The following is a 26,987-nucleotide window of genomic DNA, read 5'->3' as shown; positions in this document are numbered from 1 at the left end:
GGATGGCCCTCCACATGTGGTTGGACTCCAGCTTCCATCAGCCTTAGGCAGTATGACCAGTGGTCAAGGATGGTGCGCTGGTAACCTTGAGGCTGGATTACTGTAATGCGCTCAATGTGGGGCTGCCCTTGGGTTTGGTTTGGAAGCTGTAGCGGGTGCAGAATAAGACAGCCAGACTGCTGAAGGAGGTTTCTGGTCAAGAACATGTTATACCATTGATAAAACAGCCACACTGACTACCCATCTACTACCGAACCAGGTTCAAGCTTCTTGTATTAATTTACAAAGCCTTCAGCGATTTAGGTTCAGGCTGTCAGGTGTGCGTGCAGGAGCCAGGCCCTGTGACCAGTAGGACTCTGCAAGACTGGGGCCTTCCTAAATTGGTTCTGAAGAGGCAAGGCGTGGCCACACAGGTGAGGCTGATTTGTAACTCACAGCACCTGGTGGCAAGAGCCAGGAAGAGATATAAGCTCAGCATTTTCCTTTCAGCTCTTTGCCACAGCAACACGTTCCCTGTCTTGCTGCGTTTGACTCCTTGCTTCTTGATCCTTGGATCCCTGACTTCATGGCTCCTTGCTTCTTGATCCTCGGACCCTTGGCTTCTTGACTCCCAGCTCTCTGACCCTGGGACTCTTGGCTTTCTGACTTCCGGCTTCTAGACTCCCGTTCCTGCTCCCACCCCACCATCTTGCCCCCGGTCCTGACGTCCCCAGCCGAGACTTCAATCGCCTGTGAACTGAACCGTGACACAGGGTCCCCTTAAACCCAGTTCTCCCTCTGAGATCCTCTGCATAGTCGTTCCCTGAGTTGGTGAGGCTCATTTGACAACAGCAAGAATATGAGTCCTTAGTGTCATCAGCCTAGTCCTGTGGAATATCCTACCAGCTAAGATTCAAAAGGTGCCTTCTATGCCAACTTTCAAGTGCCTTCTGGGAAATTTCTATTCCGCCAGGCCTATACAGGTAGTTAAGAACACATCCTTCCATAAGGGTTAATTGGTGTCTGTTTTTAACTTTTTTACGGTTTTATTGTATAGTTTTCTGTTTTATTGCTGTAAACCGCTTTGATATATTTCTATGACCTAGCAGTGATTAATATTTTTATAACAAAATAAGATGAAAGTATGGGAGCTGGTGGGCCACTGTTACCCCACCCCCACTGTACTATAGGGAGTCAAAGAAGAGACAACTCCCAAAGGATTCCCTCAGATGTAGGCGGAGCCTCTGGTGATCACCAAGTCCAGTGAAGGTGAAATTGAATGGACATGGGCAGACACACATTGATGACTGAACTCAGACACTAAAGTAGAAGGCTTGGGGATCCCAGTGTGAGATAGCTGTCAGGTGAAGCAATAGAAAGGGATCATCTACCACAGGGCCATGTTGAGGCCTATCTAACTACAAGACCGGGCAAGATAGAAGAGGAAAGCCCCAGAGTTTGCAGATGGCACTGCCTTAGATATTTTTGGCTCCCAAAATGAAATATTTTCAGCCTCATGCATGCATATCTAAGAAGATAGAAAATGATACAATCTGACATTCTGCATCTCACCCCTTTTTACCATTAAAGAACAGTAGCAATGGCATACCTTTTTTTCTGTAAAGGCTTGCCATAAGTTATCCTGAGACTCCTTTCGCGTCTCACTTATCCAGCATTCGGTGGGCTGGTTCACTTATTTTTCTTGTTTCCTCTTGGCTAAATTATATTCCTAAATCCCCTCTCTTGTGTCTTTGAGCCTTTTTGTGCTTTATTCAGCTCGGCAGCCAATAAAGCTGAGCCCCATACAGATGTAGGTTTAGGCAAATTTTCTAATCTGCTTTCAGAAAGGTAAGGTGTCAGTTCCTTTCTGCTGCATTATCAAAACAATGCCTCAGTTGTGAACTGACAACATTTAGACTAGAAAAGGCAACCTGAGCTTTGAAAATAAAGAGAGGATTAAAACCAGTGGTTATTTGAGATACACCCCAGGCAACTTGGAGGTCACATTCAATCATTTAGAAGTTTCTAAAAGCCATCTTAAGATTGGATGAAATCAATAACAGAGCTGTGTATGTAGAAATTGAGATGCCTGCATCCATATTTGTGTATCTAATGGAGCATGGTGTTTTTAAAACACATGATTTTTATTAGAAAATGGGAAAAAAATGTTAATCTTAAGGCTTAAAAGATGTCCTATCACATCTGTTATGGGTAATATGCACTCAGGTACTTTCAAGGGGAACAAGCTAAGAATATTCTTGAGCAAAATGATATGCCTTTATACATCTGAGCAGTAACTTACTTCTCTGTCCTATTTTACCACTACCTCAGAAGTGTGTGTGTGTGTGTGTGTGTGTGTAAAAGACCTAAGATTAGTAAATCCATTCCTGCCAGTCAGGTAACATTGATATATATATTGTGGGACTGGGTGTAATTCCAGCTCCTGCTTATTTGCAAGTGGTGGAGGCAGAGATTAAGAAAGTGTGGTGTAGTAGTTAGAGCAGAGGTAACCAATAGGGTGCTCTCCAAATGTTGTTAGACTCGAACTCTCAGCAGCACCTTTGACTCCCAGCAGTACCTGCGAGCACAGCCAGTTGGAAATTGCCACAAGTTTGGAAACAGACCAATTCCTCATGATAGTATTACACGTGTCTTCATTCAGAAGTCTGCTCTATTTCCATATCAATCTTAATACACACACAGATATATCACATTAAAATTCATATTTAACTACATATTTTATTTCAATATATGTATTTCTATATTGAATACACATTGTTAATTAAGGGGAGGGGTTGAGCTGGGAAGTGTATTACAGAATTGAAGTGTGAAATCTGAAGGAGAAGTATACTGATTCACACATTAGTCTGGGAAGTGTGGACCAGGTCACCTTCACTCCAGAATTTACAAAAATCCAAATCTTCAAGCTCATCCCCATTAGCTGCCTCATTCTTTCCAGCCCTTTGGTGCTTTATGACTGTAGATTATTCTACATCTTCTAAAGGTTTGTTTTGAGTTTTATGTCAGTCTCCTGAAATCAACACCTCTGACGTTTACCTTGAAAGTACCTATGGTGGTGGTTTTTCCAGCAACCGTTTTGCGCATTATGTTACACCTCTTCCTCTTTTGAAAGAAAGAAAATAGCCTGAGGGGCAATAAGAATTTCACGTACTCCTTGTATAAAGGGACTGGCAATGTTTCAAGATTTGTCAACACTGTCCCATCAGATTACTACAGAACCAAATGCTGAGGGGCTGATCAGAATCATTATTCCTTATTTGGTGCCAGCATTCATGTTGATGCCACTACTTTGTTGTCATACTTGACCCACCTTAATCCCAGCAACAAAGATCTTCCCATCAAGCTCATGTGTGTTGCACAGAACCTGGGTCCCCTCTTGGTCCCTAGGAACATAAACCACTACACCAGTGTGACATAGTGGTAAGAGTGTTGGACTAGGACTTTGGAGAACTTCTGAGTTTAGATAGGGCCATCTTAGTGGTAGTTCCCTCTGCCTAAGGAGAACCGGCCACTCACTACCACTCCTTGAAAGTTACTTAGATCTTTTCTGCTAGACAGTCTTTTGGTTAATTGTGAGATCTGTTCCTGGTGTTTGTTTTGATTGTTGACGGACTGTCCTATTATATGATATACGATATATTTATTGCCATTGTCCCATACAGAACAGTGAAATTGAAAATCTATATAAAACATTCAAAAACCCCTAAAAATTCTGAAACCCCATTTTAAAATACAATATACTATAATATAGTCTTCTCTTATTTTAATGAGAAGCTTTAACTTGATTAGTCTTCTGATACTGTATCTTTAAATCCTATTCTGAGCTACCTTGGGAGCCTTTATAAAAGACTAGTTGTCAGGATACAATATCTTAAATAAACTCTTGTGTCCTCATCTCATCTAACCCGTTACATTTTATTTATTTTTATTGCATGTCTATTCTGCCTTTCCTTGAAGGAACTCAAAGTGGCATACATGGTTCTTCCAGGTCCCCCCTTTCATCGTTACTACAACACTGTAAATTAGACTGAGAGATGGTGACTGGCTCAAGGTCACCCAATGGCTGTCTGGGAAGTCAGAGCCATGTCTCCTCAGTCCTAATCTCAGACAGCTTTCCCTACCCTATTGTTTTAACTAAAATTCCTGTCAATATGACCAGTGATCAGGGAAGGTGACAGTTGTAGTCAAAAATAGCTGGAGGGCACCAGGTAGGGGAAGGCTACTCTAGCCACCACACATCACTAACTCTTGCTATACAGAAATATTATCTGGAATTGTTAAGGAAAGCAGAGACTCGTCCCATTGTGTCATTTATATCCCCTGATATTATTTAAGTTGTTTTAGAAGCAACTGGACTGCTAGTTTGCCTGTGTTACAAAAGCAACAACAAAGCCAAAGTCGTGTACTGTAATATACAGGGATAGTTTTAACCATTATGATAAAATTTGATAAAGAAGTCCATCTTGTAATTATGATAAATTGCCCCTTCTACTTCTTGCTCCTTGGAACTTTTGGAATTTCCTGCAAAAGAAAATATTTTTCTTTTTTTCCTCTCAGAAAGGGGAGCAGTGGTCATATTCACAGCTATAGATAAATGTGGGCTACGTGAAGCTTGTCCATGATACGAAATGGAATAAGCTGTACTGCAGAAAGCTTGAAGGACAGATCATAACTGACAGGTGTCCTCATTTATTTATTTAAAATATATCTATCCCTTGTTTATATGTTTGGTTCCAAACCAAACTTGCTTTTTTTGACTGGAGGGAAAGGTCAGTACAAGTGAGATTTGGACCAGGATATATGTAGCATCTGGAGACTGGGGGCACCTGATGGACAATTGCAGAGGGATTTAGACCTAAGGATCCGCAGCTATTCGGGTTAATTTGATATTACCAGTGATGTGGCTCTCCAGATAAGATTGAACAAGAAAATTTTCCGCTGTCCTAAGTCTAAGGAGTTTGGCTTTAACATATTTTGTTTGACTTACATTTTGTAAACAGTTCTGATTTAGCATGAGAGGGGCAACAAAAATGGTGAAGATCAAAATCTATGACAGAAAGTGGAAGGAGTTTGGTATGTTTACCTTGGAGAAAAGACAATTAAGAAATGACATGAGAGCCATCTGAAGACATTTGAAGGGCTATTACATAGAATGTTAGAACCTGGAAGGACAGGCTGAAATTTTTAAAAGTTATTTCATCTAAATATTATGAAGAGTTTTATGACTATGAACTGTTGAACCATGGGATGGGCTGCCTCCGAATGCGACGAACTCTCCTTCATTACAGGTTTTTAAGCAGAAGCTAGATGGCTACCTGTCAGGGATGCTGTAGTTGTGGGTTTCACATATTGGCTGGGGTTGGCCTAGTTTGCCTTTGAGGTACCTCTTAACTCTAATTCCATAAAATACTGAAATGCTCCAGCCGGCATGGTTAGACCATAGGTTTGCAACATAATTTACAGGAAGGCTGGATGATGTTCATTAAATAACACTTGCATCCACTTTAATGGCATATGAAGCAGTTGTTTTAGATTACTCCTCAAGGAATAGAAATCCTCAAAACACATTGCAGCTAGCATCAGTTGCTTCTGGATCCTTTTTTCACTGTCCAATTCTTTCTGGCCCTGATACTACATAGTATTTAGGCAAGCATGGATTGAATATCACCTGCTCTTTTTTAAAAGGGTTTTGAGGGGATATTACATGTGGATTTTGGCAAATAATTTCAGTATGAATTTTTCAAAAAAAAAGAGTGAGGGAGATCTTCCATATACAAACAGAAAAGGCTTCTCCCCTTTGTCTGAAAATTAGTTCATGCTCATTACCTTTAAATATCTGTTGGGTTATATTATATGAGAAACCCTTGGGGGTTTTTCAGTGCAGTGTAAAGTGTCTTAATTTTTATCACTCTTTTTGTAGATTCTCAGTTGAGATTCCCCCACCTCTTGCTGCCCTAAGGGCAAAAGGTCTGTCAGTTGAGACTGTAAATATGAAACAGAGCTCTCTCTGTGTGTGTTTTTATTTCCCTTTTCTGTTTGGTGCAAGCAGCCGTCTCTCCAAAGACCTGTCAGCCTTAGGTCTTGTGCCATCCATTTTAAAAAATTGACATCTGGGTTCAGTATAGATTTACTAATCTGCAACCTAGTGCATTGCTTTTCCCCCTATAATTATCTGTCGTTTGATCTTCTGCTAGTGTCATTTTGTTCCTCAAGTTTCTGTGCCCCATAATTGTTTAAAAACCATGCCTGAAGTATCATTCTGGTTGCAACATTGTATGTCTGTCTTCTTTCTCAGAATAATTAGTTTCATTGTAAAGGTAGTTTAGGGGACAGCAAAACTGAAAAAAAACCTGATTATTACATTTAGAGAGCATTTATTGCTCAGTATAATAGCACTCTGATTAAACAATAATTCAAGGTTGTGGTGTGTATTTAGTGATGCCCCCATCACAAAAACACATGTCTTCCTAGGGTTGCCTTTGTACAATAAATCCTGGTATAGACATAACAAACCATGGCTTATTGGATTGGTATTGAGCCATATGTAAGCACACTCTCTGCTTCCTCTGCCCCTTCCTTTCTCCCCTTATACATCCAGCTTTCCCAGAGCCTTCCTGATGACATTTAAATAATGTTTAAAATATTTTCATTTGGCCTGCTATTCCTAATATGACTGCAGTGATTTTCATCCAAAATGACTGAGTGAGTGAACAACTCCACCATATCTGATGCACTACTACAACAAATACTTAAATAACTTGCCTTTTCCATATTCTGTTATTCATGTTTGTTTTTTCTTACTAGCATGATGAAATCGGTTTACAGTTCTTTTAAGAAAAGAAATGTGCTGTTCCTCCTTGCAGTGATTTGTGGTTTCCTCAGCCAAAAAGACAGGACAAAACAAGAAAGCTGTCAATAGTTCCCATTAAAGTTAAGAGCAGCAGCTAGTTCTAACAGCTGGAGAGGCTGTGCCTGGGGCAGCATCATTCAACATCCTGTAGAGCTAGTCTTGGGCACTAAATAAAAGTGTAAAATAGATTAAGACAAAGGATTGCTGAAAGCTGCTGGAAACCTGAATCCAGTCTTGCCAGTGAAGGAGACATTTGTCTCTTATCTTCTCACCAGTCTTTTGTATAATCTCTTGATCTTGTGCTAGTCTGAACCAAATGATCTCAAGCCTAATTCATTTAGATTACTTTTCAGCTTTGGTGAATGCATTGCACTAGTTTATTAAATTTGCATTTCTTTCCTAAATTTGCATTTCTTTCCTATGATCATTCATTCAAATAATTGAGCATACAGGCCCTCAAGCTGCTTTCTTCACACATTTCCTATACAGTGGTACCTTGGTTGTCGAGCTTACTCCGTTCTGGGAGTCCGTTTGACTGCCGGAACCGTTCAAAAACCAAGGCACGGCTTCTGATTGGCTGCAGGAGCTTCCTGCACTCAATCGGAAGCCGCAGAAGCCACGTCGGCGTTCGGCTTCCAAAGAACATTTGAAAACTAGAACACTTACTTCCGGATTTTTGGCATTCGGGAGCCAAAACGTACGAGTACCAAGGCGTTCGAGAACCAAGGTATGACTATATAAGCATATATCTTGGGAGTAGTAGTGGTATTGGCTAAATAAATCATTTGAAATTTAAATTCGTTGTACTAACATTAGGCTGGGTTTGGGAGAGAGAGGACAGAGAAGAAGAGAGTTACAGCGAGGATGACACGAGTTTGCTAGCCAAACTGGAGCCAAGAGGAGTACAGAACTAGGCAAAAGTTATAAATATAGGAAGCTACCTTATACCAATTTGGAAAACTCAGCAGTGGCCAGAGGATTGGAGAAGATCAGTCTACATCCCAATCCCTAAGAAGGGCAGTGCCAAAGAATGCTCCAACTACCGCACAATTGCACTCATTTCACACGCTAGCAAGGTTATGCTTAAAATTCTACAAGGCAGGCTTAAGCAGTATGTGGACCGAGAACTCCCAGAAGTGCAAGCTGGATTTCGAAGGGGCAGAGGAACCAGAGACCAAATTGCAAACATGCGCAGGATTATGGAGAAAGCTAAAGAGTTCCAGAAAGACATCTACTTCTGCTTATTTGACTATGCAAAAGCCTTTGACTGTGTCGACCACAGCAAACTATGGCAAGTTCTTAAAGAAATGGGAGTGCCTGATCACCTCATCTGTCTCCTGAGAAATCTCTATGTGGGACAAGAAGCTACAGTTAGAACTGGATATGGAACAACTGATTGGTTCAAAATTGGGAAAGGAGTACGGCAAGGCTGCATATTGCCTCCCTGCTTATTTAACTTATATGCAGAATTCATCATGCGAAAGGCTGGGCTGGATGAATCCCAAACCGGAATTAAGATTGCCGGAAGAAATATCAACAACCTCAGATATGCAGACAACACAACCTTGATGGCAGAAAGTGAGGAGGAATTAAAGAACCTTTTAATGAGGGTGGAAGAGGAGAGTGCAAAATATGGTCTGAAGCTCAACATCAAAAAAAACGAAGATCATGGCCACTGGGCCCATCACCTCCTGGCAAATAGAAGGGGAAGAAATGGAGGTAGTGAGAGATTTTACTTTCTTGGGCTCCATGATCACTGCAGATGGTGACAGCAGTCATGAAATCAAAAGACATCTGCTTTTTGGGAGAAAAGAAATGACAAACCTAGACAGCATCTTAAAAAGCAGAGACATCACCTTGCCAACAAAGGTCCTTATAGTTAAAGCTATGGTTTTCCCAGTAGTGATGTATGGAAGTGAGAGCTGGACCATAAAAAAGGCTGATCGCTGAAGAATTGATGCTTTTGAATTATGGTGTTGGAGGAGACTCTTGAGAGTCCCATGGACTGCAAGAAGATCAGATGTATCCATTCTTAAGGAAATCAGCCCTGAGTGCTCACTGGAAGGACAGATCGTGAAACTGAGGCTCCAATACTTTGGCCACCTCATGAGAAGAGAAGACTCTCTGGAAAAGACCCTGATGTTGGGAAACATTGAGGGCACAAGAAGAAGGGGACGACAGAGGACATGATGGTTAGACAGCGTTCTCGAAGCTACAAACATGAGTCTGACTAAATTGCGGGAGGCAGTGGAAGACAGGAGTGCCTGGCGTGCTCTGGTCCATGGGGTCACGAAGAGTCGGACACGACTAAACGACTAAACATCAACAACCAAGTCAGACATTTGGTCTATCAAGCTCAGATTTATCTATCCTGACTGGCAGTGGCTCTCAAAGATTTCAGGCCTAGCCCTACCTAGAGATGCCAGGTGCCTTCTGTATGTAAAAGCCAGATGCTCTGCCACAGATGTCTGCATGTTTGCAAGAAAGAAAGTTTGCTTAATTGATTTTTGGCATTTGTAACTTGCATTTCTGAGATAAAATCAAGGCAGCTAAAGGCCAATTCCCCATGTTCTTTTCAGGCACTTACTTGGCATTTAAACCATCTCTTCCTAGAATGAGTAGTGTTAATAACGGATGAAAGGATTTGCACAGTTCCCTAATTCACCTTCCATACATAGGGGAGTCCATCAGTGCCTTGCTCACAGAGCGTTGTAGTGTAGTCCACTTCTATGAGCTCTTAAATGCACAAACAAGCAGATGAAAAGAATATATTAATCAGCTCCAGACTCTCTTTCAACATTCAGGTTGGGGTCTGCACCAAATGTTAATATACTAAGTAGTGTTAGTTGTATCACTATAAAAACTTCACCAGAAAACCAAACATTTTGTTTGTTAGTTAGCGACTCCTATTTCCTAGTCAGTAATTCCAATTCCTGGAAGAAGAAAAACCTCACTTTGTTGCATACAATTTTGTTCACAAATATTCTACTCGCACAAATCTACAAATAGTTATGTCAAGATTTTTTTTTTAACTGTGTATGAAGTGGCTGGTAGGTTTTCAGCTTTAGTGAGTACTGTTTCTGGGATGTTCCAAAAACTGAAGGTATAGCCATCTTAAAAATTGATAAATTGCTTTTAATATGTTTTCATCAAATTTCACATAGCAGGGTAGGGGTTTCAGGAATCATTTTGGTTCCTGATTTGGGACCATAACTGCACTTTTAAGGAGTTTCACCAACAATTTCATGAATGGGGTTCTGTATTTATCTACATGAATACACTAAATTGTTAAATCTGAATATTCAAGTTTGTTAAAGATGAATCAGAAACCCAAATTTGAACAAAATCAATCCTCAGATAAATAATGGTAGACCTTAAACACATTTTTATTAGATTATTGGTGTTCAGTTCTTTATAGAACAGGACTATGTTTACAATTATAATCTGAGAAAATTATTTTAGATAATGGTGTTGTTTTTGGCAGTGCCTTGCTGCAAAATATTTAAAAACAAAACTAATACAGAACACAGTAAAAACTGGATCCAAACCCTATATTTTTGGAACCTATCATATTTTTGGTACTATACAATGGGGCATAAAACTTCAATACTATAAAGTGGAATACTTAAGCACCAGTTTGTAAACTCAGCCAAAACCCAAAAAGAACATGGATAGCATACTACTTTCCATGTAATCACTATTCCAACTCGAATAAATGTCAGAAGCAAAGAATATTCCGTAGAGTTGCAGAGATACAAGATAACAAGAGTAGATTAACAAAGTTGTCCCAAAAGTCCATTTTTTTCTAATGCTCATCCTTTATGTATGACAGTACTACAGTGGCATAGGATAAAAGGGAAATAGACCATTGTGGTTCACTTGAAGCTCTGGAAAGCTAATATTATCTGTTATGTAGCAGGCTTGTACCTGGCATTGGATAGGAATTCTGAGAAACCAAAAATAATAATAAATTCAGTTTTGAAATAGTAGTTAAAATCAGTGCATTTTTGAAATGTTCTGTCTGCCATCTTGATTCAAAATGGCGTTCAGTTGTACCCAACTTAGATGAAAAGCTGCTCCTTGAACTCAGGAATTATCATGCAGAATTTGGTTAACAGATGTCTAAATGCATAGCAAAAACAAGCAAGCAAATCTTTCCAAAACAGATGCATGTCCTGTGCAGCGGCAGCGAGTTCAGACCATGCTTTCAGGACTTCCTTCTCCTACTCCTCCACCATAGTCGCAGACTTCACCACCAGGGAAAGTCACAAAGGGCTGGTGGGGAGGCAAAGGCAACCTCAATACAAAACACATAGAAAATCCATTGAGTTAAATCCAGAATTAGTCATGCTTAGAGTAGACGCTTTGGAATCAATGGGCCTACTACTCTAAGCATAATTAAACCCTTTGCTTCATGATGTACACCTGTCGTTCACATCTGAGGCATTTTGTTGCCTGAAGTGAAGGACGATTTGCTTTGCCTTTCCACATATTAACACCTCAGATTGTAAGTAGTTTGCGTGAACTCCAGTGTACTGCCAGGACCTATTCAAATCTTAACAGATATGTGTCTTGTTCTGGTCAGGCGACACTGAAATTGTATTTTTCACAAATTGCATTTTTTCTTTTTTGATTATCAATTTTGTGTAGGATTTAACTAATGAGTCTGCTTGTGCAATGGGGCTTTTCCCCCACCCCCACCCCCACCCCAACATTGGCTCATGGGAAGGGTAGGAGAATCCCCAGAACAGTGTTCAGGGGAAGATAGTGGGGGGTTGGTCTATCTAGGTAGACAAAATGCTAGCCCTGATGGAACAATCACCTTAGAACGATGCTGAATTCTTTCATTAGGGGGAAAATATATTATTGTGAACCACCCTGAGATCTTGTGATGCAGAGCAGTATATCAAACAAACAAACAAACAAACAAACAAACAAACAAACAAACAATATTATTCCAAATCCAAGTACAAAGTACTATTCTCAAATCTATTCCCATTTCTTCTGCAACATGAAAAGCTGATATAGAGTGATATATAGTGTTAGCATACTCAGAGTAGACCATAATTCACCATCCCTTTGACTTCAAATCGTTTTTAATCTGCCAAACTAAAACAGCAATCCTGTACTCAGTGTACAAAACTCCTTGAACTAAATTGGTTTTATTTCTGACTAGACATGCAGTCAGTTAGTTTTCTCAGCAAATTGTGTTTTCTAATGAGTTCATATGTCAAATAGCTAACCAGACAGTATTCAGCACTAGAGGTGATTTATGTAGTCTTATTTCTCTCTCTTTCCCAGTGATGGCATCATAGTCATCCTTGGCTCAGTGCATGTTTTCATTGGTTTCTAAATGCAGATGACAAAGCTGCCCCAAACAGCATTGTTGCAGAATATCTGGAAGAAAAAAAGAAATATGAACAACTGAAACAGCAGCAGCCGAAGAAGGGACCTTCCCGTGAAGTTCAGGTAAATAATTGAAGATGATGAAACCAGCATGATGTTTTTAAAACTAATTCAGTTACCCTTTCATTATCTGAGGCAGTGTGTCTCTCAGTACAATCCGCTCGGAATCTGGTTAGCCACTGTGAGAACAGGATGCTGGGCCAGTGGACCTTTGGCTTCATCCAGCAGGACTTCCCTTCTGTTCTCAAAGTTTCTCTTTAATTTTGTTAATGTTGAATTGTGGTCTGAAAACTTAGCTTAATTATACAATCTTCCAATAAATCAGTAGTCTTCAGATGGTTTGGGGGTGGGAAGCTGGCATTCTGTGCAGTCCCGTATAGAAGTTCAACAGCTGTGCAGAGCGACACTGAGAGCTCTCTCAACTTCAGGAATCCAGAGCTTACAGGTGAGCAATCTGTCTTAAGGCCAAGTAAGCTTCCCCCTCGACCACCCTTTCTCAGCCTTGGGTTCCTAGATGTTGTTTCACTACCAGTGTGCATCTAAACCACTGATAATGGTGCTTATCTGTTTTTGTTTAATAAATTAATATGACATATATAACCTAATTTAAGCAAATTTATTACATTATGAGAATCGAATGGTTCAAATTAAAACACACCAGATCACAATAAAATTAAATAGCCTCAGCCAGCAATAATATTAAAGCAGCATCAGTCCATTAAGATCAGAGATCACAAAATAAAGCAGCACTGCAATAAAAGCAACCTAACTAAAACATTTAAAATGATGGAAAGGCAGAGCTAAACAATTAAGTCTGTGATGCTGTTGCTGATGGTAGCATATATTTTATTAAATTTATTTGTAACTTACCAACGGATGCATAATGGATGCAGTTATAAAGTACTGCAGAAATCTGATTTGCACAGACATTTGCAAGACGATGAGCTGCTCCACTCTGTTCAATGGGAATGAGAAACATTTTCCGGCACAGAAGATAAGGCAGCTCTGCTTGCACAGAGATCTGTATTCCCATTGGAGTACTGGCAGGTTCACTGAAGCCTCATGAACTGGGGCACATGGAATTGAAGTGAGGCAGATGAGTGGGCATACTTAGTGTCTTACAAAAACTAGATATAGCTTGTTAGTAGTTCATTACATACATACGTAAATATTGCACACACAGTGCATTTGCTCAGCTGATTTCACAGTCCAAGTCATCACACCAATTGGATGCTTGCTCACTTCAAGTGTTAGTGTTATTAGGACTTAAAGGTGTGGTGAAATGAGCAATTTTTGCAGCAGTCTTGTTTTAATTCCAGACGCTGGCATTGCTGGACAGATTCAAATCAAAACTGAACCAAGCAATAGCGGAGACTCCTGAAAATGAAGTGTCTGAACCTGAAGTGGAGGATGATGAAGGATGGTAAGAAACGTTTTTGACTTGAAATGTTTGCTTAGGCGCAGCCTTTCTCAACCTGTGGGTCCCCAGACGTTGTTGAACTACAACTCCCATCACCCCTAGCTAGCAAGGCCAGAGCTCCGGGATGATGGGAGTTGTAGTCCAACAACATCTGGGGACCCACAGGTTGAGAACCGCTGGCTTAGGGGAAAATGTAATCAAATTGGCTACTCTAACAGAGGATTATTATTATTATTACTACTACTACTACTACTACTATTCAACTTCTACGCCACCGTACACCCAGAGGTCTCGGGGCGGTTCACAACAAGAATTTCAAATCACCTGCTAACTGTAGATGCCAGGGACTGAACTGGAATCTACATGTGCTTGATTGCTGAACTGTGATCCCCCTCCGCTTACTGCTTGAAGTGGGTTTTCAGTTCTGCCATGGAGACAAGCTGTTCTTCCAATTCCAGTGTCACAGCAAATTCTGGTTAGCTTGAACCAGGAATTGAGGAAGGGAATTTACATGTATAAACAAGGTAAAGAGTACATTGCCTCGGTAATGGACTGGATGAGAGCCAATAAACTGAAGCTCAATCCAGATAAGACAGAGGCACTGTTAGTGGGTGGTTCCCTAGGCTAGATGGGTGGAAGATTTCCTGCTCTTGAGAGGGTTGTACTCCCTCTTTGAGGAGCACGTACATAGCTTGGGGGTGTTCCACAGAGTGCCTTCTGCCAGCTTTGGTGGGTGGTTCAGATATGCCCCTATCTGGACAGGGATAGCCTAACTTCTGTGGCCTATATTCTGGTAACCTCTAGGTTGAAGACGGTTCAGAAACTTCAGCAAAATGCAACGACCAGGCAAAAACATTCCTGTTTACCAAGGCCTATTGGCTATTAAATAAACTATGCTTGTGAAAGTGTGGGGGAGATGACTGTTATTATGCTTACGTTACCATTAGGCTTTCTGTCAGTATGCAGTAAAGTTGTACACTGTCCTGAGATCTTTTGATAAATGGTGGTTGTTAATAATAATAATAATACAGTCGCAACTGTGATGATCAAACTGAGTTGGTGTTACATGTGAACCAAGCAAGAGAGCTGTTCCTACCATTGGAAAGTCATGACTCCTTGTTTCATAAAAGCTAAAATTACAAGTCTGAGTATATAACTAATAACTTATTCCTCATCATAATGTACTGTAACATTCAAAATGTCTGTTGGCTAGTTTAATAGGCTGCAGTTTGTGCTAACAAGATTTCCCCCAATCCTATTTAAAAGTCAAAAGAAAATAGTGCTAAATATTTATTGGAAGATGAAACATGTAGGTGATGCTGGAGACATAAGGCCTTGAGCTGACACATTAAGAATAACAAGTCTTGCTTCTCCATACACTTCTTGTGTAAAGGACACAGACTTCCTCCAAGTTCTAAAAGCGTTGCTTGCCAAAGGATGCCTACATTTGTTGCTGGCAAGCAGGGGAAATGAGAAAACTTAATGTAAATAGGTATGGAACTAGATGTTCCGAGCAACTTGTATCTATTTCTGCTAAATGCTTGAGTTATAGCATATTTTTGAGATGGCAGTAAGGAAGAGAGGCCTTTGGATAAACTGCTTGCAGCTACTGTGGAAATCTTCACTGTGTTTGCGTTTTCTGCTCTTAAGGATCCTGGGTCATATAGCAGACTTAATCTCATGTTCTGTATTTATTTTGTGATGATGATGAAGGAAGGGAAAATCACCTAGTTGCTTGTTGCAGAACCAAATTTTTATTTTTGCATGAAATTGTACAATCAAGTTTGATCTGCAGTGATCTCCAGTTTTTAATATCCTTTTTTTACAAACAAGGTTTTCAAATGCTTAAAATGAAAGTAACAAGCAGGAAATTTGCAGGAAGGGAAAATTTCGTCAGCAGTCATTATATGAACAGATAATGTTTGCACACCTATGGTGCATTTGAACCCCAGACCTTTTGTTCTTTCCTTTTAAAGTTCTTCCATTCACTATACACATCACTTGTTAAACTACAGGCGCTGAAGGCAAACTTCGTTTCCTCAGTAACACACATGGCTGCTGCTGTTTCTTCTGGAGATACCTAGAACAGCAGCATGGCTAGTTAGCTAAACTTTTGATTAACAGTTAGAATTACAATCCTGAGTTATAAACTATTCTGGAAACAGAAATAGCATTTTCTTTCTTGGACATCCTGCCTTAGTTATAAAGTTGTATCTTCAGGTTGGGCCAGGGCAGTTAATATGTAAAGACCATGGTTATTTTTCAGGAATATAACCCTAGAACATTTGTAATAGTTTAGGACCTCTTCATATGATACTTGGACACCAGGAATTCAGTGTTGATTTCCAGTGCTATTTTTCTAGAAAAAGAGGGGCCAGACCTCACCATGAATGCCTCCCTTGTTCTCATATAATAGCAATGGCACCTACCTGAGCGAGTTCTGGCTGGAAAAAAGCTCTGTTGGTTTCCATGGTGTAGTGTGGATTTAATGATCCATAACTTCTCTGGATCAGTTGCCATACATCTTACTCTAGACTAAAAGACCTACATGTTCCCTCTGTGCTTGCTGTCTTCTCCCATAAGATGAAAGTTTTGAAGTTAGATTTTGAGGGTTCCTAACACACACATCTCCACTCACGTACAGCAATTCCTTCTCTTTGTCCAAACCAGGAAACTAATTGTTTAGGCATATCTTGGAAACCAAGATCAACTATGATATCCTATCCTGGTTTGCAGGTCAAGCACATCCATTGTTTTGGCAGGCCAGGAAAGGAAGGGATTGAGAGGGGTAGGATGGACGAAAGACTTGAGGATTGTTGTTAAACTGAAGGCTCATTCGTGTAGCACCAAATTAGGGATAGCCTGTATCAACCCACAGCCAGACATAAACCACAACAATAATATATATAAATTGCAACAGCAGAAACCATTCTTCAGCTTCATGCTTGACTACTTTGGAGTGGGTGGCTTGTAGATTTTGACATTCAGAATCTCAATAACCTTAAGACTATAAAAAGTGCAAAGAATCTCATGGTTGGGGGATTAGTTGGGAGGACAAAAAATATTTTTGGACTTGGACCCTTCTCCCCCACCCCACCCTTTTCAGTGCCTTTAAGTAGATTGGGTGGCTGGATCCAATTGTGGCAACTTTGAAGGAATGTTTAGTGCTGACTTCCAACCCACCCCTCATAATACAGCAGTGTGCTTGAGATGATTTATTATAAATATTGTGTGAGTGTGCATGCATGTGGGATATGCATAAATTATATGATTCCTAGACCATTTTATAGGTTACGGTTGCTGCTTTTATGGAAAGTGAAAGCCAGCCAGTATGCCGTGCACCACTGTCAGGGTGTGTTATCTGAAGTAAAATGATTGCCTGTAAGACATTCTTATGTGTCCACATGAGTGGCCACACATTGAGGTATAATTTTCATTTTCTGTCAAGATAGAAGCCATTACCAATTTGTTATATTTTCTTTTATTTGGCAATCTCTCCCCTCTCTGCATTTTTGGCTGAATTGCCCTGTTGGCATGGAACACAGTAGACGTTTGGGTACTTTTCAGAAGTATTTTACTTCTCTGTGCAAAAACATTTTAAAAAAATTACAACTCTACTGTAAACAGTATGTGTATGGTGCTTGATAATTACAACCAGACTTTACTGTTTTACAAGGCATTTGGGGAAGTGTTGTTAAAAGATCTAAGGCGTGCTTGATAGTATAGAGTTTTGTTCTAAAGTTCAGAAACTCTTGTTGGGACATATCTCTGTCGTCTGAAGCTCAGCAGCAGCTCTGCAGCGATCCTTCTCTTCCCTCCACAAACCCAGGATGTAGAACGTAAAGTGCATATAAAGCGCAGGTCGTAAACGCTGACGGGGCATTTGTTGATGGAGCCTCGTGCAAAGCTTCGCAGACCCCCTTCTGCAGGACAAACCTAGTTTTGGCATGGAAATCGCAGTTGCCGCTTTTACTCATCTTTTCTTGGCAGCTGCTGAAGTTGAGGTGTTCAGTGCTGATAAATTTGACACTCAACTATTTTCATGACCATTATTAACGAGGTGCTTTTGACTTGCCTTTGGATTTTTCTTTCAAAGCTTCCATCTCTTTTCTTTTCTTTTCTTAACGTGTCCCAGGGGACAAAGTAAGGACAGTCGCTCAGTTTCCCAAGAGCTTCCAATGGGGGTGCCCACAAGATTCAGTTTCATTGGCTCCTGAACAGCGTGTTTCATGAGTTTGATGAATAAATGCAGATTGAAAAGCATTGCAGGCTCGCATATGTTTCATAGGTAGTGGTGGTGATGGCAGATGTGCATAAATGCCAGGACAGAGTGCAAGAGCAAACGCCTGCCTTTCAATTCGCCATTGTTTTTTTCCAACCACTTGGAAGGATGAGACTCATTTATTTCTTCACTAGGAAAAGCTTTCTATGATTTCTGAAACCCTCTGTCTTGGCATAGTCATGCATGTATCCATACGCCAACCCTCTGAATTCTGTCCAACCCAGGGTGGTTGAATTTATGCAGCTATGAGTCTGGCTCAGTGTTCAGAGCCCCTCATTGAGTTCTGTAGAACAAAGCAAGCAGGATGGAATCCAAGATGCATTTGTCCTATTCTTCATCCCAGGTACTGGAATCACCATGCAGAGAAGCACAGATTTAGCCTCCATCCCAATAGTGTCCACAAGCACACATTACTGGATTCTACCCATAAATATTGGGTAAAGTACTATACAGTGGTACCTCGGGTTAACATATGCTTCAGGTTACAGACTCCGCTAACCCAGAAGTAGTACCTCAGGTTAAGAACTTTGCTTCAGGATGAGAACAGAAATTGTGCCCTGGCAGTGCGGCGGCAGCAGGAGACCCCATTAGCTAAAGTGCTGCTTCAGGTTAAGAACAGTTTCAGGTTAAGAACGGACCTCCGGAACAAATTAAGTACTTAACCCGAGGTAGCACTGTACTGCACTTAGGGACGGTGTTACAATCCATCATCCTTGCTATCAAGTGACTCTGCTTCCATCAATAGGGATGTCACATCTATCACAAAGACTTAAAGAAAAATGTTTATTTCCCTATTGTTTGGACTTACAGCCCGCCCTTCACCAAATGGTCCCAGTCTGGGTTATAGAAAGATCACAGTTAAATTAAGTTAAATTACGTACAATGTGCGATAGGGTTACTAAAATAAAATTAAAAATCAGAAAAACAACCAATATCAGAGTAATAGAACAGGAGAGCAGTAATGCACAGCAGTGCAGAAGGAGGAAACATATCAATTCAAACAAAAGCCTAGGTAAAGTGCATCTTGATGATGCCAGCTGCACCTCAGAGGGGAGGTAATCCCATAACATGGAGGCCACTACAGAGAAGACTCTGCCATATGTCACCACCACTCAGACCATTGTGTCTCTCCCCTACTCCCACAGATCTCTCTCTTTCTCCACACGAACACACCACCAGTCATAATGACAGCTGTGGTTCCTGCATTGCAAGGGGTCGGACTAGATTGGGGTTGGGTCCCTTCGAACGCTACAGTTCTATGATCTCACTGGTAGCGTGTTACTAACAGTGTTGCATATGATTAGCCTAGATGAATAAATAGAAAGAAACTGGAAATTCTAATGACACCTAGAGTATAAAAATTCAGACACAGCAAACTCCAGACGAGAGACAAAAAACAACAGTGATTATCTATGCAGGCATAGGGTGAAAAATCTAGTTCTGCAAACGACACATGGAAAATAATATCTCATAATGTGCATTGAACAAAAACACGCTACTCTTTCCACCTAGGATCCATTGCATAAGGAGGGCTGAGTTTCCTAAGGTGTTCCTTCTTGCCTTCTTGTAAAGAAATATATATATATATATAATGCACACCGTTTGTGAATATCGACTTTCCTTCTTTCTCCATTTTGAGGAGAGAGTACAGCTTTCATCCAGCACAGTCTTGCCCCAATTTGACAATTTAATGCAATGGACTTAGTTCTTGTCTGCTAGGTGGTTAAATATTTTTGATGATGGGGCTTAATTTTCTGTTTAAATCCAGATTAAGTTGGTTTGGGTGACTGTTATATAAACATATTCCACTCTGGAAGTGATTACTCCAGCCATTTCAAAAGCATGCACAACCTGAGTTAATATTTGAAGCAAGATAGTTAAATGCATTCCCTGGCTGGTCTTTGAGTATGTAGCATCAGGCTGTTCAATGTCTGCATTCCAAACTTAGATGTGCTTGAGTTTTGAATGCTTCCTAAAGCATTTACATGCTAAGGACCTTTCTTCTGGCTTGAATAAAAATTTCCAAGGGCTCATAAATGTTATAATAATTACAAGTTAAACTTTGTATGAAAAGTCAGATTAAGAATTTATTTCCAGCTCTGACAAAATCTTGGAGATGGGGTGACAACCTAAGATCTTAATTCCCCACTAAGGCATCAAAACATGAGTCATAAACAGGGCAACAAAATAGATGGCTCCATTACATGAGCAAATAATAAAACAGACCCCATGCATTCTGAGCTGAATTCCTTGGAAGAACAGGACATAAGCATAACAAGTTACAATGAGTCATAGGATACCAAGAGTTTATCACAAGCATGCAAACATTTGGGTCCTTGAGAGTTTGGTAGCCCAAAGAGATGTTTTTACCCTGTCACCCAACATTAAGAAGAAGATCCTTTATTATACAATTCACAAATGCAATTGACTTGGGTCACTGTTATGACCAACTGAGGTCCCACAATTTTTGCATATTTTGTCTTTTCCTTAGTCCAGACATGGAGAACCAGCAGCCCTCCAGATGCTGTTAGATTCCAAATCTCCTTAGCCCCTGCTCAGGGGCTGGTGGGAGTCATGGTCCAACAACATATGGAGGGCTACAAGTTCTCCATTCCAATTTTAATCCTCTTGTGGCTAGTTGGCTGATACCAGAAGGACATAACTTCCAACTTTTTCCAACACAAAACTGGGATGCACATCTTCCAGGATGCTCTCAGGTGAGTTACTTGACCTGCACCTCACTCTTGCCCCTGAAAAAGTGCTTTTTTGGGACAAGAGCACAGCATGAGAGAGTGCAAGGTCACGGCACACAAAATGGCCCCCAAGATCTTGCACAAGAAAATGGGATGTCCTGCGCCCAGTTTGACCCCCTCTATGGGACCTTGTAAGTTACCTCTTTGGCCCTTTTATCAGCTCATGTGGGACCAACATGGATAGCTGGCCTTGATGAATACTTGAGGTTCCCTGCAGTCATTTAATTTTATCCTGATTCTAATTTTTAAGCTATATTTTAATCAATTGTTTGATTGTATTTTAATGTATTTGATGTTAGTCACCCTGAGCCCATTCTTGGCTGGGGAAGGCGGGTTATAAATAAACATTTACTTACTTACTTACTTTTTCTGGGGTCCTTGGAAGGTGTGAAAGGTTGGAGCTGGGGCCTAATGGTTCTGTTCAACTGGATTATGCCGTAGCATTATCTAAATATGAGGATAATGGTGCTGGCCTTCCTCATAGAGTGGTTGTAAGGATTGCTGGAATGATATATGGAAATCCCAACGCACTTGCAAAAGGCCCTATGTAATTACTAATAACTTGGACCAGATTCAAGCGAGTATGTGCACTAGAGGGAGCCAGTACATTGAGTCCCACTAGTGCAATGTGTCTTTCCCACATCTTCTCCCTTGCCCTTCACAAATTGCTTGGGGGTGGGGGCAGAGAGCAGGTCTGAAGAACCGCCAGAACAGCATGCAGTGGGCAAGCAGATGGAACAGTCAGAATACAGGGCTCTCTTTTGCCCTTGCAGTTACCTTAAAGCTACACTTCACCATAGCAAGAGATCGGTAATGGTGAACAAACTGTCCCTTGGGCACCTTGACCTCACATTTTATCATTAAGGAAAAATTCAGTCTCTTGAGACACTTCAGGGTTCCTTGGAACATCGTTTTTGCAACATGCTTATCTGTAGAACAGGCTCGACTCTGATTTCTGTATTTTAAAAGGTAAAGGTAAAGGTACCCCTGCCCGTACGGGCCAGTCTTGCCAGACTCTGGGGTTGTGCGCCCATCTCACTCAAGAGGCCAGGGGCCAGCGCTGTCCGGAGACACTTCCGGGTCACGTGGCCAGCGTGACATCGCTGCTCTGGCGAGCCAGAGCCGCACACGGAAACGCCGTTTACCTTCCCGCTAGAAAGCGGTCCCTATTTATCTACTTGCACCCGAGGGTGCTTTCGAACTGCTAGGTTGGCAGGCGCTGGGACCGAAAGACGGGAGCGCACCCCGCCGCGGGGATTCGAACCGCCGACCTTTCGATCGGCAAGCCCTAGGCGCTGAGGCTTTTACCCACAGCGCCACCAGCTCTAAAGGCCATTTTTCCAGTGTAGGCAATTGGTGTTTCTTAGAGAGTATAGAGTAAGAGGCAAAGCTAGGTATAAATCAAACTGCTCTGGCAGTAATTTTTCTACAAAGTTACATTTCTATGTGCACACATTAGTGATTGATGAAACTGATTAATACACTTTATTTGAATTTCATCATGGATAAAAATCTAACCATTATTTACTAGTATAATTAAGCTTTTCTCTCCTCCCCCCCCCTTCCCTTCTTTCCTATAGACTAAACATAGCCAGTTCCTTCGTCCTTGCCTCATAAGTCTGGCATTCAAATTTTTTTGCCTTCTTAGTTGCTTTCTGAACATTTTTCCAGTTTGTCAATCATCCACTAAAAGCACTATTCCTAAAGCCTGGACTTGCTGATAAGTCAGAACAGTCTAACTACTTCATTTATATTTATTATTATGTTGCTCTGTCCAGACATGATTTTCATTATTATTTGGTTGATTTAAAATATTTTTTACACCACCCTTCATCATATCAGATGTCTGGGTCATGTACAGCATAAAACAAACAAAAAATGTGTTAAAACAAGAAAACAGCAAGTAAGACTAACTCTTGCTCAGTTAAATTAATAACATATATTAAAATGCCTTGGTTAAATGAAAAATTTTTTTCTGACACCTAAATGATAGCAGGCATTCTGTTGGAGAGGTGATTCCATAACTCAGACACCAATGGCAAGGAAGTCCTTTTAGATCAGTAGTCTTCAGCCTTTTCAGACTTGGGACCCACCTTTAGCCCAAACATGCGATGCGATTGGGGACACACACACACACACACACACACACATATATATATATATATATATATGCTTTCGTAGATTTTCACGGGTACAGGAATGCAGGTTTTGGTGTCCTCGGGTGTCTTCCCGTGTAAAAGTTGGGGTGTCTAGGCGACGTTTCGACGAGGTCTCACTCGTCATCTTCAGGCTGGTGCTTTCGGCTTCTTGTTACTGGAACAGAGCAGGATCTCAGTGTTTGAGTTCCTATAAATACTGTTGAGGGGGTATGGTGTATAGCCTCCAATGTTCTGGGCAGAGAGGAAGTTCCCAGGCTAGTGTGCCTTTTCTTCTTTTGTTCCTTAATTACTTGAGGGATATCTTGAGTGATTTCTTGAGTGATATCCTGAGTACCACTTAGGTGGGTCATTAGGTGTGGATTAGTTGCTAAAGTCTTTGTGTCTTGACCTCTTGAACTTTGTGAAGAGTTTTTCTGAGAAGATGGCTGTACTGCACTTAGTTGTGCTCTGGCTTGGCTTCGTGTATAGGGGCGAGCTGTGGTTTTGTGGCCTGTGTCAGCCAGATCTGTGTAGGGATTGCAGGGGGGTGCAGCATCCCGAATAAATGCACGTATCGCAGAACACAAGAATGCCGTCAAAAAAGAAGAAAAAACTTCCTCTCTTTTCCAACACATGAAAGAAACAGGACACGAAATTAATTTTGCAGATTCCAAATTGCTCTTTAACATGGAACATCACCACAAGAGAATAATCATGGAAGCCATCGAGATAGAGAAACACCCTCACAACATGAACAAGCGTGACGACACATCCCGCTTGCCAGACATCTGGAAATTAGCCCTCCCCACAAAAACTGACACCAGATCCAGAGGCACACAGAACGCTATCACCAATCAACCACACCAGACCCAAACCCAGACCCTCTCCACAGATAAATTACAGACACCATCCAGTAGCCAAACCGTGGTGGCACCTCCGGATGCTGCACCCCCCTGCAATCCCTACACAGATCTGGCTGACACAGGCCACAAAACCACAGCTCGCCCCTATACACGAAGCCAAGCCAGAGCACAACTAAGTGCAGTACAGCCATCTTCTCAGAAAAACTCTTCACAAAGTTCAAGAGGTCAAGACACAAAGACTTTAGCAACTAATCCACACCTAATGACCCACCTAAGTGGTACTCAGGATATCACTCAAGAAATCACTCAAGATATCCCTCAAGTAATTAAGGAACAAAAGAAGAAAAGGCACACTAGCCTGGGAACTTCCTCTCTGCCCAGAACATTGGAGGCTATACACCACACCCCCTCAACAGTATTTATAGGAACTCAAACACTGAGATCCTGCTCTGTTCCAGTAACAAGAAGCCGAAAGCACCAGCCTGAAGATGACGAGTGAGACCTCGTCGAAACGTCGCCTAGACACCCCAACTTTTACACGGGAAGACACCCGAGGACACCAAAACCTGCATATATATATCTATATATATAATTCTCATGTGTTTTTATGGTGGTTGGGCTCCGGTTGTGTCCCATGTTAGATCAGGCTGCAGCCTGGTAGTGCATCTCAACCCATTTGCTGGAGACCAATGTTTAGATGATTTTTCTATCTCTGATGGAAGAGGTACATGGAGAAGGGCCTCAGAAGAAAACCTTGAAGAGCAGACAGAGTAAAATAGGAGTAGTTGCTCCTTCCAATAGAGGTTCAACCTAGGGGTTCCCTCTATGTCACCTTATATAAAAGATTGATAAAATGGCAATAACAATAATCTATAGACAGGGAAACGTGCAGTGTTTTATCTGCGGAATAACCAGTGTTGTTCACATTTTTTAAAAGGCTAAATAGATGATGATTTTCCAAGTCCACCTAATGCATTCATATCTGAAGTGAGATTGGAACCTAGGTCTTCATGTCCAAATATATTTTATGAAAGAGCTCAAACTGGATTTGAAAACGATTTTTGTACAGTATGTCATACCATTTACTGAAAGTTATTCTGATAAATAATAAGTAGCTGATAAGTACTGATAAGCTTCACTAGTGTAATCATTTTTTCTAATTAACTCTCCCCTTGCATGTTCTCAACTCAAGTTGATTAAAAGTATGCATTAAGCAACTTTCTTAATCACATTTGTGCACAGTGGTCAAAGCCTTTATTGATTAATTCCTGTCCGGGGGGCAGGTGTTGCATAATGTCCAATAGTTGTAATTTTTACTGTTGAGAAGTTTCATGTTTCAGAAGAAATGACATTTCTCTTACATATTTTTTAGTGTGTGTTTGTTTGAGCCAGGCATCTGACCATTTGTGTCTGCTTAGCACATGAAAAGATGAAACCCCATTGGGATAACTTAGAGACATGTAGCACTTTGTGAACAAACTAGAAATCTTAATGCTTTTGAAGTAATCATGAAAGATTTATTGGCTTTATACCTCAAGATGAACTTCCTCGCTGTGTGCAGAAATGGTCAAAGTGGGATTGTGGGGAAATAAGCAGTTATCGTTGTTGCACCTGCACCTGTATATTTTAGAGTGTTAATTGTGCTGACCTCGGATGAGGAATCCATGGTGTGCCGAACTACAGCTCCCATCATTACTAACCATTAAGTCATGCTGGTTGGGGCTGATGAGAGTTGAAGACCAACAGCATGTGGAGGGCCAGAGGTTCCCCCCCTCCAGGTGTCGACTGCACAGCCCATGCCATAGCTGCACCAGTTCCTAACAGCCATATTACACCATAGGGGACTTCCACTTACTGGGCACTGCTATGGTGCTTCCAGTCCCCACTGAGTGGCTAGAAAATACCTCCAGGAGAAAAGAAATTACCAAGTATTTCTCCTGTTTCTTCCATGGGGAATAGATGGGGCTGGGGGAAAATGCAGTGCTTGTCAGATTGCACCCTCAAGGTACAACATGCCTTTGTGCCAGGTCAATTCTGTGATGCCCAAGAAATGTGACTCAACCCCTATGTGATTATGTACGTGTTCTCTAAGAAATCCTTTGGGGAATCATTTCAAACGTTAGGCCCCAGCATCACATATGTAGGCACCTCCATGCCCAGACATCTAGGATTTTTCCAGCCCAGACATAAAAGCCAGAGCTGACTGCACTAGATAAAATTTTGATTGAAGAACTTGGTCTCTCTTCATAGTTGTCTGTTTGAGAAGAGGCTTTCAGTCATTCCTCTGTTATACTTCTGGTACCATTTAGGGGTTTTCCCCCCAGCTACTCTGATCTTTACTTACTGTGTAAAACGTGCTCTGAGGTCTGGGGTCAGCAGAATACCTTAAGAATGTGAGCCACAACTAGGATTGCAGACTAATTGAATTATTGATCTGATCTAGTAAGGAGGTTCCTGTATCTTATAAGACCCGCTTTGTAACATTGTGTACATCATTGTGCTGTCTGGGATGACATCTGGCCTTCACATTATCATGTCTCCTATCCGTTTGCAGTACTGGTATGTTCTCTTTTTGAAACACTTGGTCAATCTTCTTTTATCAAAACATTTGAAGTATGTTTCTTCAGCAGTTTTGGGAAATGTTTTAAATACAGTGTATGTGTGAACTGTTCCTGTAAACAATAGAACAAAGGCATCATGTCTGTGCCTTGCACAGTGGAAATACTGGAAGCATAAATCATAACGGTTTTATATGTCTGTGTTTCTGATGCTATTGCAAAACCCAGTCGGCGTTTTGCTTCCCCCCCTTCCAAGTAGCAGTATGTCAGTGCTGTGAGTTCTGGTAGCTTGGCTTTTCATAGACACATTAATATCCCACTAGACAAGTCGTTCAGAATGTTTTAAGAGCAAAATGACCACATTGGGCCTCTTAAAAGACTGGGGGTGGGGGAGAGATAAATATGTGGAAGCTCCTTTACAAAGCAAATCAGTTATCAACCTGATTTCTGCTTGAGGATGATGGGGTGGGGGTTCATAGAATCATAGAATCATAGAGTTGGAAGAGACCACAAGGGCCATCGAGTCCAACCCCCTGCCAAGCAGGAAACACCATCAGAGCATTCCTGACATATGGTTGTCAAGCCTCTGCTTAAAGATCTCCAAAGGAGGAGACTCCACCACACTCCTTGGCAGCAAATTCCACTGTCGAACAGCTCTTACTGTCAGGAAGTTCTTCCTAATGTTTAGGTGGAATCTTCTTTCTTGTAGTTTGGAAC

At 41.2% G+C, this 26,987-nt stretch overlaps 1 protein-coding gene across 1 annotated transcript in view; it reads left to right on the top strand.

Moving 5' to 3' along the window:
• CWC27 (CWC27 spliceosome associated cyclophilin) overlaps positions 1-26,987 on the top strand; it is a 112,854-nt gene that overhangs the window by 72,997 nt on the left and 12,870 nt on the right. The window contains exons 12-13 of the mRNA XM_081930298.1: positions 12,210-12,319; positions 13,576-13,679. Of these exons, the coding sequence (XP_081786424.1) occupies positions 12,210-12,319; positions 13,576-13,679 (214 nt within the window). The remainder of the gene's footprint in view (positions 1-12,209; positions 12,320-13,575; positions 13,680-26,987) is intronic.

Source organism: Podarcis melisellensis, assembly GCF_964234715.1.
Source record: "Podarcis melisellensis genome assembly, chromosome: 11".
Lineage (NCBI taxonomy): Eukaryota > Metazoa > Chordata > Lepidosauria > Squamata > Lacertidae > Podarcis > Podarcis melisellensis.
This window is presented reverse-complemented; position numbering and strand designations above follow the sequence as displayed.